This window comes from Vanessa cardui, chromosome 17, assembly GCF_905220365.1.
Source record: "Vanessa cardui chromosome 17, ilVanCard2.1, whole genome shotgun sequence".
Classification (NCBI taxonomy): domain Eukaryota; kingdom Metazoa; phylum Arthropoda; class Insecta; order Lepidoptera; family Nymphalidae; genus Vanessa; species Vanessa cardui.
The window spans coordinates 7,609,564-7,622,584 of NC_061139.1; the positions used below are offsets into that span (position 1 = coordinate 7,609,564).

The window sequence follows — 13,021 nt, forward strand, 5'->3', positions numbered from 1 at the left end:
TACACAATATTCACTCGGATACTCTTAAAATGAATTTCAAGATGTTTCTAATATCTAAAAGAAATGTCGAATTGTTTAAAAATTTTACTAACCAACACTTAGGTATAGTACGACACAACTTAGATGTCGCATCGGCAAAATTCGTAAAACCGATCACATCCGAATTGAGTACGCTATCCCAAATTATCAAAATTTATTTCTGATGTGAATATGATCTTTGAACAAACGTAATAACTTGTAATATCATATAACATAATATATTCGTCAATTTGACGCGTCGGCTTACATGCACTTGGTTTCTCTGACGCGTGAATCTATAGCGACGAATAGCGTCGAATGGCGCGATAGGGAGCTATTTCTATTGGTTGTGTAAATCGGCAGTGATCGGTTTTATTTTCATTCCATTGCATTTTCAGATGCTACATCTAATTTGTGTCGTACTATAGCGAAAATTAAAAAATCACTTAAACGACATATTTTTTATAAAGTAACGTACAACTATGCGAGTTTATTATCTCCTTCGGATGATTATGAAGTAGTTTATAATCGACGCGGACTTTACTTTTGTCATATCATTAACAGAACAAGCTATTGTTATTCAAGTTTGTTGTACATGTCGTCGATCTGTGGCTTGAAGTAGTTCCTGATCTCCGGTCGCTTTGCCTTCATCGTCGGAGTCAGGAGACCATTCTGCACCGAGAACGGATCCGGATGCAGGTATATGTCCTTTACCTGAAATAATAACAAACATTATTACATTACTATCACAATTCCTTTTTTTTTCTCTCTGGAAAAACGCTTTACGCGCTTCCCCCACGCGATGGAAGGTGGGGGGGGGTGTGGGACTCCCCGGTTTCCTGGAAGCCGACTGCGCCCAGGTCCACAGGGTTTTCCCACTAAAAAACCAGCGGTACCCTCTCCGTCTTTCGGCGGACGCCAAGGGATCGCTTATGCATGCTACCGTGACGCCCTGACGGTCGGCCCGCCTATGCGGGCCTCCAATACCTAGAGGGGGTTCCCAGGGTACTAAGACTCCCCTGGTCCGTGCGGCGCCTATTGAGGCGGGGGGAGAAGGTGCGCGGGGGAAGTGGGAGGTGGTGTCGACCAATCACAATTCAGCTTAGTCAATTTAATTTTGAATAGCGTTTAAGAAACTGTAAAATATTGTGGATAACCTGTTTTTCCCGTAATTGCCTGTAATTGATCAGTATTGCTAAACAAATGCGTGCCAGTGATGAAAGCGTGCTCCTTAACAGGTTATTATGGGTTCAGAACCATTTCATATTTAATGTCCATGGGATTAATTTGCGTTCGTAATTCATCTCGTGTTCGACAATGAAAAAAACGACGCGAGGAAATCTGTTTGTGTCTGATTTCAATTAAATTCTTTCATACATGTGTATCAGGGACAGCTTGGTGAAGTTGTCTCTAAACTCAGAGGACGCTAAAGCGTTAGTAGAAAGTAGCTTATCACTACTTATGTTAAGGAAAAGGTTTGAACCGAATGTTATCACGTTGTCCTAATCCACAGACGACACAATGTTTTCCATTTTAACTCCAAGTATGATATAGATTATGCAGTCTTAAATATTTAGAAGAAATGAGTGACTTGGTAGTTTCGAATAGTTGTTAACGATTATAGTCAAAAATCGCTTAATACTCGTATAAGGTGTTTGATCGAGAAGCGCCTATATCTATGATATCTTTGGCTGTACCATATTGAGTTGAGTAAGGAACGAAATCAGATTGTTCTTCTTTTAGAATTAATTTATATGAACTTATGAATTTCATACCGAACTAAAATCACACATAAGTAAGAATACAAAAGATCACCAACGTTATATTATTCTTCTGTAAGGGTAAACCGTTTCGTTACGTAACGCGTTACGGCGCCAGTCGGCTTACCTTTTACGCACACAATAGAGACAGACAGATCTCCTCTCTCACTCTAACCCATAGCGCTAACCGTATTTCGGACAGATGTTTTATTAAATTTATCACATCCAGAGCGACCGAACGAAAGCCTCGTTTGATAGTCAGCAGGATGCACAACGAGCAGGTGAGTTAGGGTTTGGAACTTGGGGCGCTAAGGTGTAGTTTACCCCCCCCCACTTACACGTGCTATTGGCGATTCCTATATCCAGGAGTGGACGAATATGGGCTGCTGATGATCAACAAAATCAGCTTACCTGTTCAAAAGTCTTGAGTCCCGCATTCCGTCCCCACTGCAGCATGTCTTCCAGGATCATTTTCTTGACGCGCTCGTCGTCGCAAAGCTTCGAGAACGTTCCCTGGATACCGTTTTCGAGCGCCCAGCACTTCACAACGTCCACATCGGGCACGATGATTGCTACTACGCATGACTGGAAGATACATATTTTTATCATTAGTTACGGTCACAATTATGTTTTTTTTTATTAACAATTAAAACTCCACTTTGGGTTGCCTTAAATATAGATATATATTGAAGGATATTTGTTTCTCTACTAATTTCGCTAATACTCATCTTGATGGCCTTTGGACACAAGTTATACCATAGAAATATTTGATCTTCATCGAGGTGATACTACGCGGAATGTAGTAAATATTCGGCGCTGCTGCCTCGTGTAAATCAAATCAAATCAATTTTATTCAAGTAAAGTTCACAATGAAGCGTTTTTGAATCACTAATAATTAAATACTACCATAAAAAAACATTCCTTACCTTTAAAGATTCACCGTGCACGAAAACTTGTTCAACGTATTGACTTCTAATATAAATGTTTTCTATTTTTTCAGGAACTATGTATTCGCCTTGTGACAGCTTGAAAATGTGTTTTCTTCTGTCGATGATTTTTAACGTACCATTCTGAAAGTAAAAGACCATATGTTTTTAGGACAAATTTAGATATACGATCAAATTCTGTCCGCAAGAAAAAGAATAAAAATGAGTTTATATAGAATTAATTCCGAACATATTCACAAGTAATAAAGTAAATAATAATTTGTAAAAAACAAAAATAGTTTACAGTCTCAACTATATTAAATTCTACATAGATTCTTAAATACTAATCTAATACTTCTACTAAAACTTCTTTAAGTTATTTGATAAACGTTTCTCAAGATACTTTATCTTATAAGCATCCATGTAGGTTTGTTTTATTAACATTAAAATTGATGAATTGTAAAATTAATGATATCCAAGTTCATACATATATTTTTCATTTAAAACGAAATTCAAATTAGTAATATCTATGAATATAGATATATTTGATGATACAGTAACTTCTGTGTTGCGCAGTCATTATCTTTGAAATATTAGATCTGAATGTAGCAACATAATCGTAAATAACATTGATTATTATTAAGTATTACATTGTAACATATATTAGAAATATGTGCGACATCGAGCTAATTCAAGGCTCGAGACCATTGCCTGCCAATTGCAGCAAGGAATTCCGCGCACTAAACTGTCTCTTCCTATATATTATGTGAGATATATGTGCGTGTAATAACAGATACGATAAAATGTATTAACAGTGTTTGTGAAATATATTACAATATTCCAATTTTAAAATTGTTATTGAATTAAGGAATAACAAAAAATGGGTTGAAATATTGTTTTATTAAACTTTAAATACGTAATAGATCGAGTACTAGAGAAAGACAAGGGGAGTGAATGATCGTCTGAATAAATATTACGTGACGATTTTTTCCACTTTACTTTACTGTAAGCCGCGTAAAAGAACTTCGTTTCATAAGGGAAGCAAAGTACGTACGAAAATGGCAAAATTTATTAGAAATGTAAGGCGTAATTTTGGAAACTGTTTTGATTAATAAAAGTGAGTTTAATTGTCGATAGTTATTCGTCTTATAGCTTGCGTGTAATTATGAATGCCATTGACGTTATGTACAATATAATATAACATGTACAAGTACAGCCTGTAAATTTCCCACTGCTAGGCTAAAGCCTATTCTCCCTTTGTGAAGAAGGTATGTAAGCAAACTCCACCACGCTGCTCCAATGCGGATTGGTGTATGACGTGATGTTCGACATACATAAAATATAGCGTGAAGTAATAACCGTAAGCTTTATTCAAACTAAGGATGTAACAAAATGGTCACTTACAGGCAGCCACTTTCCGACATCTCCAGTATGGTGCCAACCGTCCTGGTCAATGACCTGTCGCGTCTTGTCGGGCTCCTTGAAGTATCCCTTGAACACGTTGGCGCCCTGCACGCACACCTCACCTTGTCCCTGCGCCGCGTAGTACTCCATCTCGGGAACATCCACTAGCTGTATAGAAACAATTTATACGTGAGGAAATATTCAAATCACAAGACTCCATACAAGTGTGATATCTATTTGTAATATTAAAAACATCACTATCATTTAAATTCCGAGGTCCTAGACCAAACCAATATAAAGATATTTGTTTCATAACATTTTCAGTAGCTGATTAGAGTTTGGAAGTAGGTAGTGTACCAGTACCTCGATGAGAATTTAAAGCCGTTGGTTCCAAACCTGAATTCTATTCGCTTTTCTGTATGGAATAGCCGCCCCATCGGTCACGTCATTATATGAGTAAGGGAAAATAGTGCAAATATTTACGCAATTGCGTGGAATGTCCTGTGCAGTTAGATGATCATAAGAATGGCCACTATAATTATGCTGCAGTCGTAATTGTTGAAGAAAGGATATCATCAACATCACATTGATTTCGTTTCAAATAACGTGCATTCGAAAAAAATAATATCTTAAAAGTACCTTCACTTTACAACAAGCGACGGGAGGTCCGACGTGTTCTGGCACGTGGTCACCCTGAACAGTCAAAGTCACCGGCGCAGTGCACTCGGTCTGACCGTAGCCTTCCACGATCTGCGGATAATACAAATATTTCCAAAATATTAAACTGCATCCGATACATAAATGTGTAACGCGTACAAGAATTCAAAAACATCTTTCTAATTACACATTAGTTAGCCCATTTTCCATGACCCAGGATGGAATAGTGGTTAGAACAAACTCAGACAATCACCACTGAATATTTATATGCGTATATTGTGTTCATAATTCATCTCGTGCTCGGCGGTGAAGGAAAACATCATGAGGAAACCCGCATGTGTCTAATTTCATAGACATTCTGCCTCATGTGTATTCCACTAACCCGCATTAAAACAGCGTAGTAAAATATGTTTCAAATCGTCTCCTAACAAGCCTTAACCCAGTTGTGGGAAATTCACAGGCTGTTGTTATTATTTGTTGTTCTAGCCCTTTTTTGAATGATGACGTGATTTTAAGTCAATCGTATGATCAATAGGTAAATATCCATATTTCTGTAATCGTGATTGAACTACAACATTTCTGAGATCGTCTAGCAATAATATTTACGAAGCTCACCTTCCAAATCGTATCAATCCAAAATAAACACAAATCATCATCAATCTGCGTAATGCGGGATATTTTAAAGAATAACAAACAAGAGGGAATGCGAGAATCTTCAGTGATTTATATGCAGGAAATAGGCCATGGCCACATATTCGATTACCGTTTGAAAACAACAAATAACAAACCAAAGTTTCGTTTTCAGAATTAAGTCATAATTTGATTTTAGGAGATTTATCAACATTCAGTTCATGTAAGGTAAGGTAATATGCGTGCTTTGTAGTAATAATGATAAAATTATACCTGACTTAATAAAAATTAAACTACGATGGTAGCTTCGATTTCAATTCTATAATACTACACAAGAGCTTACAGAAATGTAAAATTTGAAGGTTTTATTTGTTTGATTGAATTCGTTATTTTCTAAATCTACTTTACAAAATATTTAAATTATATACGGGAGCGGGAAAGGTATAGTTTACGCCAGCTATTTAGTATTAATACTTAACATCAATTTAATTTACTGATCTTAGTTAAAATATTTAATGAATTCGTACGTTAAGAATAAGTTTATAAGACAATTCTAGCCTGGAAGATTAATTCTAAGATACGAATCATTAAACCTTAATTCAGCGATTTATTTAGCGTACTTTTATATAACGATTTAAGTTGTTGTAACTAAAATGCTTGTAACTAAAATCTTGTCGGAATTTTGGCCATTCTGAAATACCACTTAAATCAATACGTTAAGTACTGTATTGGCTTTCATTGATATAAATTATCTGTCATGTCGAAAATTTATATGTAATATTGATATTATTAACTTTACCAACATAATGCTTTTTATAGATAACTGGTCCTAACATCGAACCTTGTGGAACACCTCTATTAAATTGGATCTATTTTATGTATCACTCAACTAATAAAAGTTTCAAAATAAGTATTCTTGTTTTGAATATAAATACTGAGGCCATTTATTTTTGATTTCATATGAATAATTCTAAAGCTCTACAACGGCTACTAAAAAGTAAAGCTATATATATAGAGTTGAGCAACTGACCAGACAGCCGAGAGCGCAGCGCGCGAAGGTGAGTACGTTTCCGGCGAGCGGTGCGGAGCCCACCACGACGATGCGCAGGCGCCCGCCCATGCCCTCGCGCACCTTGCGGAACACCAGCTTGTCCCAGATCGAGTCGCCGCGGATGATGCCCCTGCACACGAGAGGATACCAGATAATAAATAAATAAATAAATATGAGACAACATCACATACATTACTCTGATCCCAATGTAAGTAGCTGAAGCACTTGTGTTATGGAAGATCAGATGTAACGACGGTACCACAAACACCCAGACCCATGACAACTAATGGTAATCTACATCGACTAGGCCGGGAATCGAACCCGGAACCTCAGAGTGGCGTACCCATGAAAACCGGTGTACAAACCATTCGACCACGGAGGTCGTCAAAAATGCCAGATCGAACAATTACCTATAGTTACAATTATAAAAATATATTTGACATTATAGTAGATTTTGCTAACATGGTGTTGTTTTTTTTAACAATATTTCGTGTGATCGTTACTTGTACATTTTTTAAACATTTAATTTAACTAATATTATCATTTAAATGTTCATAGACAGCCAATTGTATGTCGTTATCAAAAGCATATCAAAAATATATTCAATGTCAATGTCGTTATGCGCTTAGAATAGAAACGATACAAAAAACGTTGAAAAAACAAAGTCAAAATCTTTAAATGAACTAATCAAATAAACGGATGTTTTACAAACATTAGATAATAAAAAGTGTGGAGCTAATATTAGCTGACATTCAACAGGTCAAATGTAATTGAATTTAACTGACGTATTTTTGTATCGGCATCCACACAATTCGGAAGCCGTGGTAAATTTACATTTAATAGTTATTCAAATTTTTAAAATGATAATTCAACATGTTTGTAAAAAACTATTTAAGTATTTTATTTGGAAAATGATTTTTAATTGCTTACCTTTTGAGTTCAGATTCCTTTGCAGATAATGCCATATTGAACAGTAACTTCTTTATCTTCGAGTTTGATATTTCACTCTGGGCTTTATCGTATAATCTGTTGAGGAGCCTTGGCACGGCTGGCATCATGGTCGGCTTAAGGGCAGTTAGGTCCTCGCCTAGTCTTCTAATATCGCCATTGTAGAACCCGACAGCTCCTCCTACCATATAGAGAGCATTCTGGAAACATCAACGCAAAATGTTATTTTGGAAATATTCCCAAAATAGTTTCCCTTTGCTTCTTAAAACGTCATTAATGATCAATTTATTTAATAAAATGTAAACAGTTATCTCCGTTAAATAGACGATAGGCGTTACATCAATATCACATTAATTAACAATCGTTTAGTATTTTGGAATTTTACTACATCCGGAATGATTCGCGTATGCACGTGGGTAGCTGAAATATGTAAGGAATCCAAGCAATTAAAGTTTATACGTTTTAAATATCGTATTTGCGATCTCATTTACATATCATCGCTATTAAATAAAATTTATCTTCAAAATATATTTTCAACTTTTACTTTCCAATATTGAATCAGGAAATATTAATCTTAAAGACGCATTTAAATACGTACGTAACGTATTTTCTCAATAAAAAACATAAAACGATTTAATTTGAAAATAATTTAAAAAAATGGTTTTGTTTTTGTAAGTACCGACTTCCTCCAAAACGTCACGTGGTATCTGAAGGGCAATCGAGCCAGTGTAATTAAACACAAAATGGACATAATTGCTCGGAATTGGCAAAGAATTGCAAACGCAATGAATGGGAATGCAAATAAGAGGTTCTTTCGGTGCCAACGTTTATATGCAGAGGTAATCACTTATCAATAAATAACGTGTCAGGTCAAATCAATTATTATATGTCAATAAAATAAATTTCAAACAGTAACAGCTTATAAATAGCCTCTATATGTCTGACCTGACGAGACTTTCCTTCTGTTGAGGAGAAGATTTTAAACTCATTCTACTAATACTATGGGTTAGAGGAATTTACTATTTTCTTCTATAGATTTCCTAATAATGATTTCCTTTACTTCCGAACTAGTTAAATAATAATCATAAATTAAGTACGTTAAATACTAATAATAGCTCAATTTAAACTGGCGATCTTCGACTAATATCCGCTATTATACCATACAACAACGGCCTGTACATTTCCCACAGCTTGGCTAAGGCCTACTCTTCCTTTGCGGAGAAGGTTTGGAACATTCCACCACGCTGTTTCAATACGGATTTATATGAAATTAGACACTAGATTTCCTCGCGATGTTTTCCTTCACCGCCAAGCACCAGATGAATTATAAACACAAGTTAATCAGACGAATATGCAGTGGGTTTTGCCTAGATTTGAACCCGTAACAATCGGTTAAGATGCACGCGTTCTAACCACTGGACCATCTCGGCATTATAAAAGTAACGTAAAGTAAAGTAAAGTAACAGCCTGTAAATTTCCCACAGCTGAGAAAAGGCCTCCTCTTCCATCAAGGAGAGGGTTTGGAACATATTCCACCACGCTGTTCCAATGCGGGTTGGTGGAATGCACATGTGGTAGAATTTCGATGAAATTAGTCACATACAGGTTTCCTCACGATGTTTTCCTTCACCGCCGAACACGAGATGAATTATAAATTAAGCACTTATATATAGCGGTGCTTGCCTGGGTTTGAACCAGCAGTCATCAGTTAAGATGCACGCGTTGTAACCAATTATACCATACAAATTTAGCTAAATAAACATTCTCATTTGCACGTACCTCGCAACACCGCTCAAGCATATGTGCAAGAGGTAGGAAAGAGATCATCACGTCGTGCTTCGTGGGACGATGTTCACCGAGCTGCATGATCACGCTGCACATCGACGCTACGACGTTCTCGTGAGTCAGCATAACGCCCTTTGGCATTCCTGTCGTGCCCGATGTATAGCATATTGTGCAGAGATTTTCTGGTTTCGGTGGCTAAAACGTAAATAAAAGTGATGTTACCAAAAACGATTCTCGTAAGTTCGATCAATTCCTCAACAATTCCTCAACTAGAAATATTAAAATATAAAATATACTTAACGCAAAATATTGCGCTTTTAAAATACTGCTATAAAGCAGTCTGGGTCAAACAGATTGTATCATTTATCAATATTTAAGATGATACATACAAGATGTTTGCAGGAATTTGATATAATAAAAAATTACAAGTTTAGAAAAGAGAATTAATTGTCATTATATTTAGATAAACTTACAACACAAGGATGATCTTTATGAGCTCCTTGAATCTCGACATCGCTGAACTTAACAATTTCCACACCTCGGCTTTTTGCCCTTTGGTGTGTCGACGGCGAGACTTCCTTTATCGTGATCAGCTTACGTAAGCACCGCGGGGATTGGTCGAGTAACAGATTTGCTTTCTTATCGTCTTCACATACAACTACTGTCATTTCCGCTGAAATTTGTATAATTCAAATTATGACACGTATTCAAAATTATACTATACAACGATGTGTGTTTGTAATTATACTTACTTTGATTAATAATGAAGGCACATGCGTTAGCTCCTAAAGTATCGTATAAAGGTACTATAACCATTGAATAACAGTAGGCAGCTTGTTCCGCCATGATCCATTCTGGGCAGTTTTGGGCGTATATACCTATAACAAATAAAATATATTGATTGTTTTTGTTTGTTAAGCTATTACCTAAATCTTGTACTGGCGGAAACGAGTCAGTTCACTGCTCATAAGTTTTGCGAAGTCACTCACCTACGAAGGTTCCCTGGCCTGGGGTGAGACCTTGGCATATAAGGCCCGAACCGAAGTTTTTAGCTCGCAGCAGGGTTTCATTGTAAGTTTGCCACACGTAAGGCTTATTTGGTCCCTCACGCCAACCAAGACAGTTGCCATTATCTACAGAAAAAAAAAAAACATTTAAGTAAAATTGTACTTAATTTGTACGATCATGCAGCGACCGTGAAGTTACATTTAGTAAAAAAAAAAAGAATATAACATTAATACATTCGACGTTGATCGCGGAATATTCCACGTACTAATAAAAACTTCATTGCTCCGACATTTTTCATTTTTTCACTAAGGTAGTTTTCGACCGCACAGTGACAGGCTCGAACAAATAAAACGCAACCTCAACCGTCCCGACGACTCCGCTAGCACAAATTACTGTTAACTGTACCTTGTGTGTGACGCAAACCAGTTTGTAAATAATGTTAACATTATTCTGTAATGCGTAGATTATCGCATTTATCGCTAACGAGCGGAAACGGGAAAGGAAATGAGGTGGGACCTAGAATTATGCCTTGAAGTACTCCCGACACAATTCGGTGAAGTTCTCATTTGTAGAAATATTACTTTCTGATATACACAAATATATAATCAAATAAATCTCCAAAATAATTATTCATGTTTAATTATTTTTATGAGTTGGTATGACACACCTTAGGTGTAGCATCGGCAAAATTCGTAAAACCAATCACATCCGAATTAAGTACTCTCTCCCAACTCATAAATATTTCTTAAGTGAATATGATCTTTACACAAACGTAATAACTTGTAATATCATATGACCTACTATATTCGTCAATTTGACACGTTGATTTACATGCACTTGTTTTCTCGGGTTGAACTGACGCGAGAATCTATAGCGACGAATAGCGTCGAATGGCGCGATAGAGAGCTATTTCTATTGGTTGTATAAATCAGCAGTAATCGGTTTTATTGAATTTGCCGATGCTACATCTAAGTTCTGTAGTACTTAATTAATGTTCATTTCAATGATTTAAATGTTTCTTTAAAAATTGTCATAAAACTAATTGTGGGGGCACGTTAAATTAAAATTATATTATATGCCCGTTGCAAACAGTTTGCCACACGGTTTGACGTTTATAGTTATTGCTCTGCTATAGCCTTTCTCAATTAAATATCTAGGCGAGACAGGTAACAAAGTTGATCCAGAGATTAGTGCGGTCAACCATAAATATTATCCGGTTTAATATTACAAATAAAACGTATTCACTTACTTGATTCTTTAACGCCTCGACGGAAAGTTTCGTACAGTGTGCGCGTGTCTTCGTGTAGATACCGCAGAAACCGTCCATTTTTCGCTTCTTTGTAGAACTTTGATACACGGACCATTTCGGGACCCTAGAAATAATATTAGATCTGTATTAACTTATATTATCATCATGAGCTGAGAGTCATATGGCAATATTACTTATATAGTTATTCTTATTGTTTAACTAACATGCCGAAGGTTCAGTTAAACATTACGGTTCATTGCTCTGAATCCTTGCAACTAACAACTAGCTGTACAACAATCGCTTGTAATCTTTTTAACGTTATGTTGTGAAGATTATGCGGGTGTAACGATATATTTAAATAAAGAAGAATTCAATCACTTTTGTATTCTGTGACATTTTTATCAACAAAATCAAAATATACTTTATTCAAGTAGGCTTTTACAAGCACTTTTGAATCTTCATTTAACAACTATTTTAAGTGAAGCTACCACCGGTTCGGAAAGTACATTCTAACGAGAAGAACCAGCAAGAAACTCAGTAGTTACTCTTTTTCAACATTTAAAAATACGGTCATGTCAGTTAATTACAATTATATATGTATGTAATTTATCCTGCCTGGAAGTCAACGAGTATTAATTCTACGATTTTTTATCGTCTGCATAATCTTTTATTGAATAATTTGGTAATAAAGGTATAGCAGGTAAAGAGGTATTTAGTTAAGATGTTACCAATGTATTTTTTACAAATGATTTAAATTTATGAAACGGCAAAGTTAAAAATTTCGACGATTCACAACCCCGTGTAAATGGCGTTCCGTTAATTTGATGACGCATTTCGTCTAGTAAATTTGTTTTTCGACTGAAAGTGCGATCCACTTAAATATTACGGTTAAGTGATTATTGTGGAGACACGGAACCGATAACGGGTCAAAGTCATTTCGTGACGAATAACGTAAACTTAAATATATTCAATGAAGATAACGTTTTGCTAGTACTAGTTGGTGATAGGTATCCATACAAAACTAATACTATTATATGTTCTACCGCAACAAGCAATTAAGTATTGCTGTGTTCCGTTTTGAAGAAAGAGTGAGCCGGTATAACAGGCATTTTTTTATGGTATAAGTTGGCGGACGAGCATATGGGCCACCTGATGGTAAGTGGTCACCATCACCCATAGACAATGACGCTGTAAGAAATATTAACTATTCCTTACATCGTCAATGTGCCACCAACCTTGGGAACTAAGATGTTATGTTCTTTGTGCCTGTAATTACCCTGGCTCACTCACTCTTCAAACCGGAATACAACAATACTGAGTACTGTTATTTGGCAGTAGAATAACTGATGAGTGGTTGGTACCTACCCAGACGGGCTTGCACAAAGGTCTACCACCCAATAAACACATAACATCTCAACTTTTTCGAAGGTCGACAGAGCATTGACAATATATAAGAAATGATTAATATAATATCTCTTACAGAACCAATGACTGCGTGCAGCGGTGACCACTTACATTCAAGTTGTCCATTTACCAGTCAAAATATATTCTTAAGGCCTAATTACTTCGAACACGAGGATCTTAA

General features: G+C 36.1%; 1 protein-coding gene across 4 annotated transcripts in view; it reads right to left on the reverse strand.

Annotated features, from left to right (window-relative positions):
- The window catches only part of LOC124536785 (long-chain-fatty-acid--CoA ligase 1), a 39,911-nt gene continuing 26,890 nt past the window's right edge, over nucleotides 1-13,021 (reverse strand). For all 4 annotated transcript variants that reach the window (XM_047113379.1, XM_047113380.1, XM_047113381.1 and 1 more), the window contains 12 exons: nucleotides 11,437-11,560; nucleotides 10,169-10,312; nucleotides 9,932-10,057; nucleotides 9,653-9,852; nucleotides 9,174-9,374; nucleotides 7,377-7,594; nucleotides 6,426-6,576; nucleotides 4,748-4,858; nucleotides 4,109-4,276; nucleotides 2,705-2,848; nucleotides 2,190-2,363; nucleotides 1-732 (listed from right to left, as the gene is read on the reverse strand). In XM_047113379.1, the coding sequence (XP_046969335.1) occupies nucleotides 595-732; nucleotides 2,190-2,363; nucleotides 2,705-2,848; nucleotides 4,109-4,276; nucleotides 4,748-4,858; nucleotides 6,426-6,576; nucleotides 7,377-7,594; nucleotides 9,174-9,374; nucleotides 9,653-9,852; nucleotides 9,932-10,057; nucleotides 10,169-10,312; nucleotides 11,437-11,560 (1,899 nt within the window). In that variant the 3' untranslated portion in view covers nucleotides 1-594. The remainder of the gene's footprint in view (nucleotides 733-2,189; nucleotides 2,364-2,704; nucleotides 2,849-4,108; nucleotides 4,277-4,747; nucleotides 4,859-6,425; nucleotides 6,577-7,376; nucleotides 7,595-9,173; nucleotides 9,375-9,652; nucleotides 9,853-9,931; nucleotides 10,058-10,168; nucleotides 10,313-11,436; nucleotides 11,561-13,021) is intronic.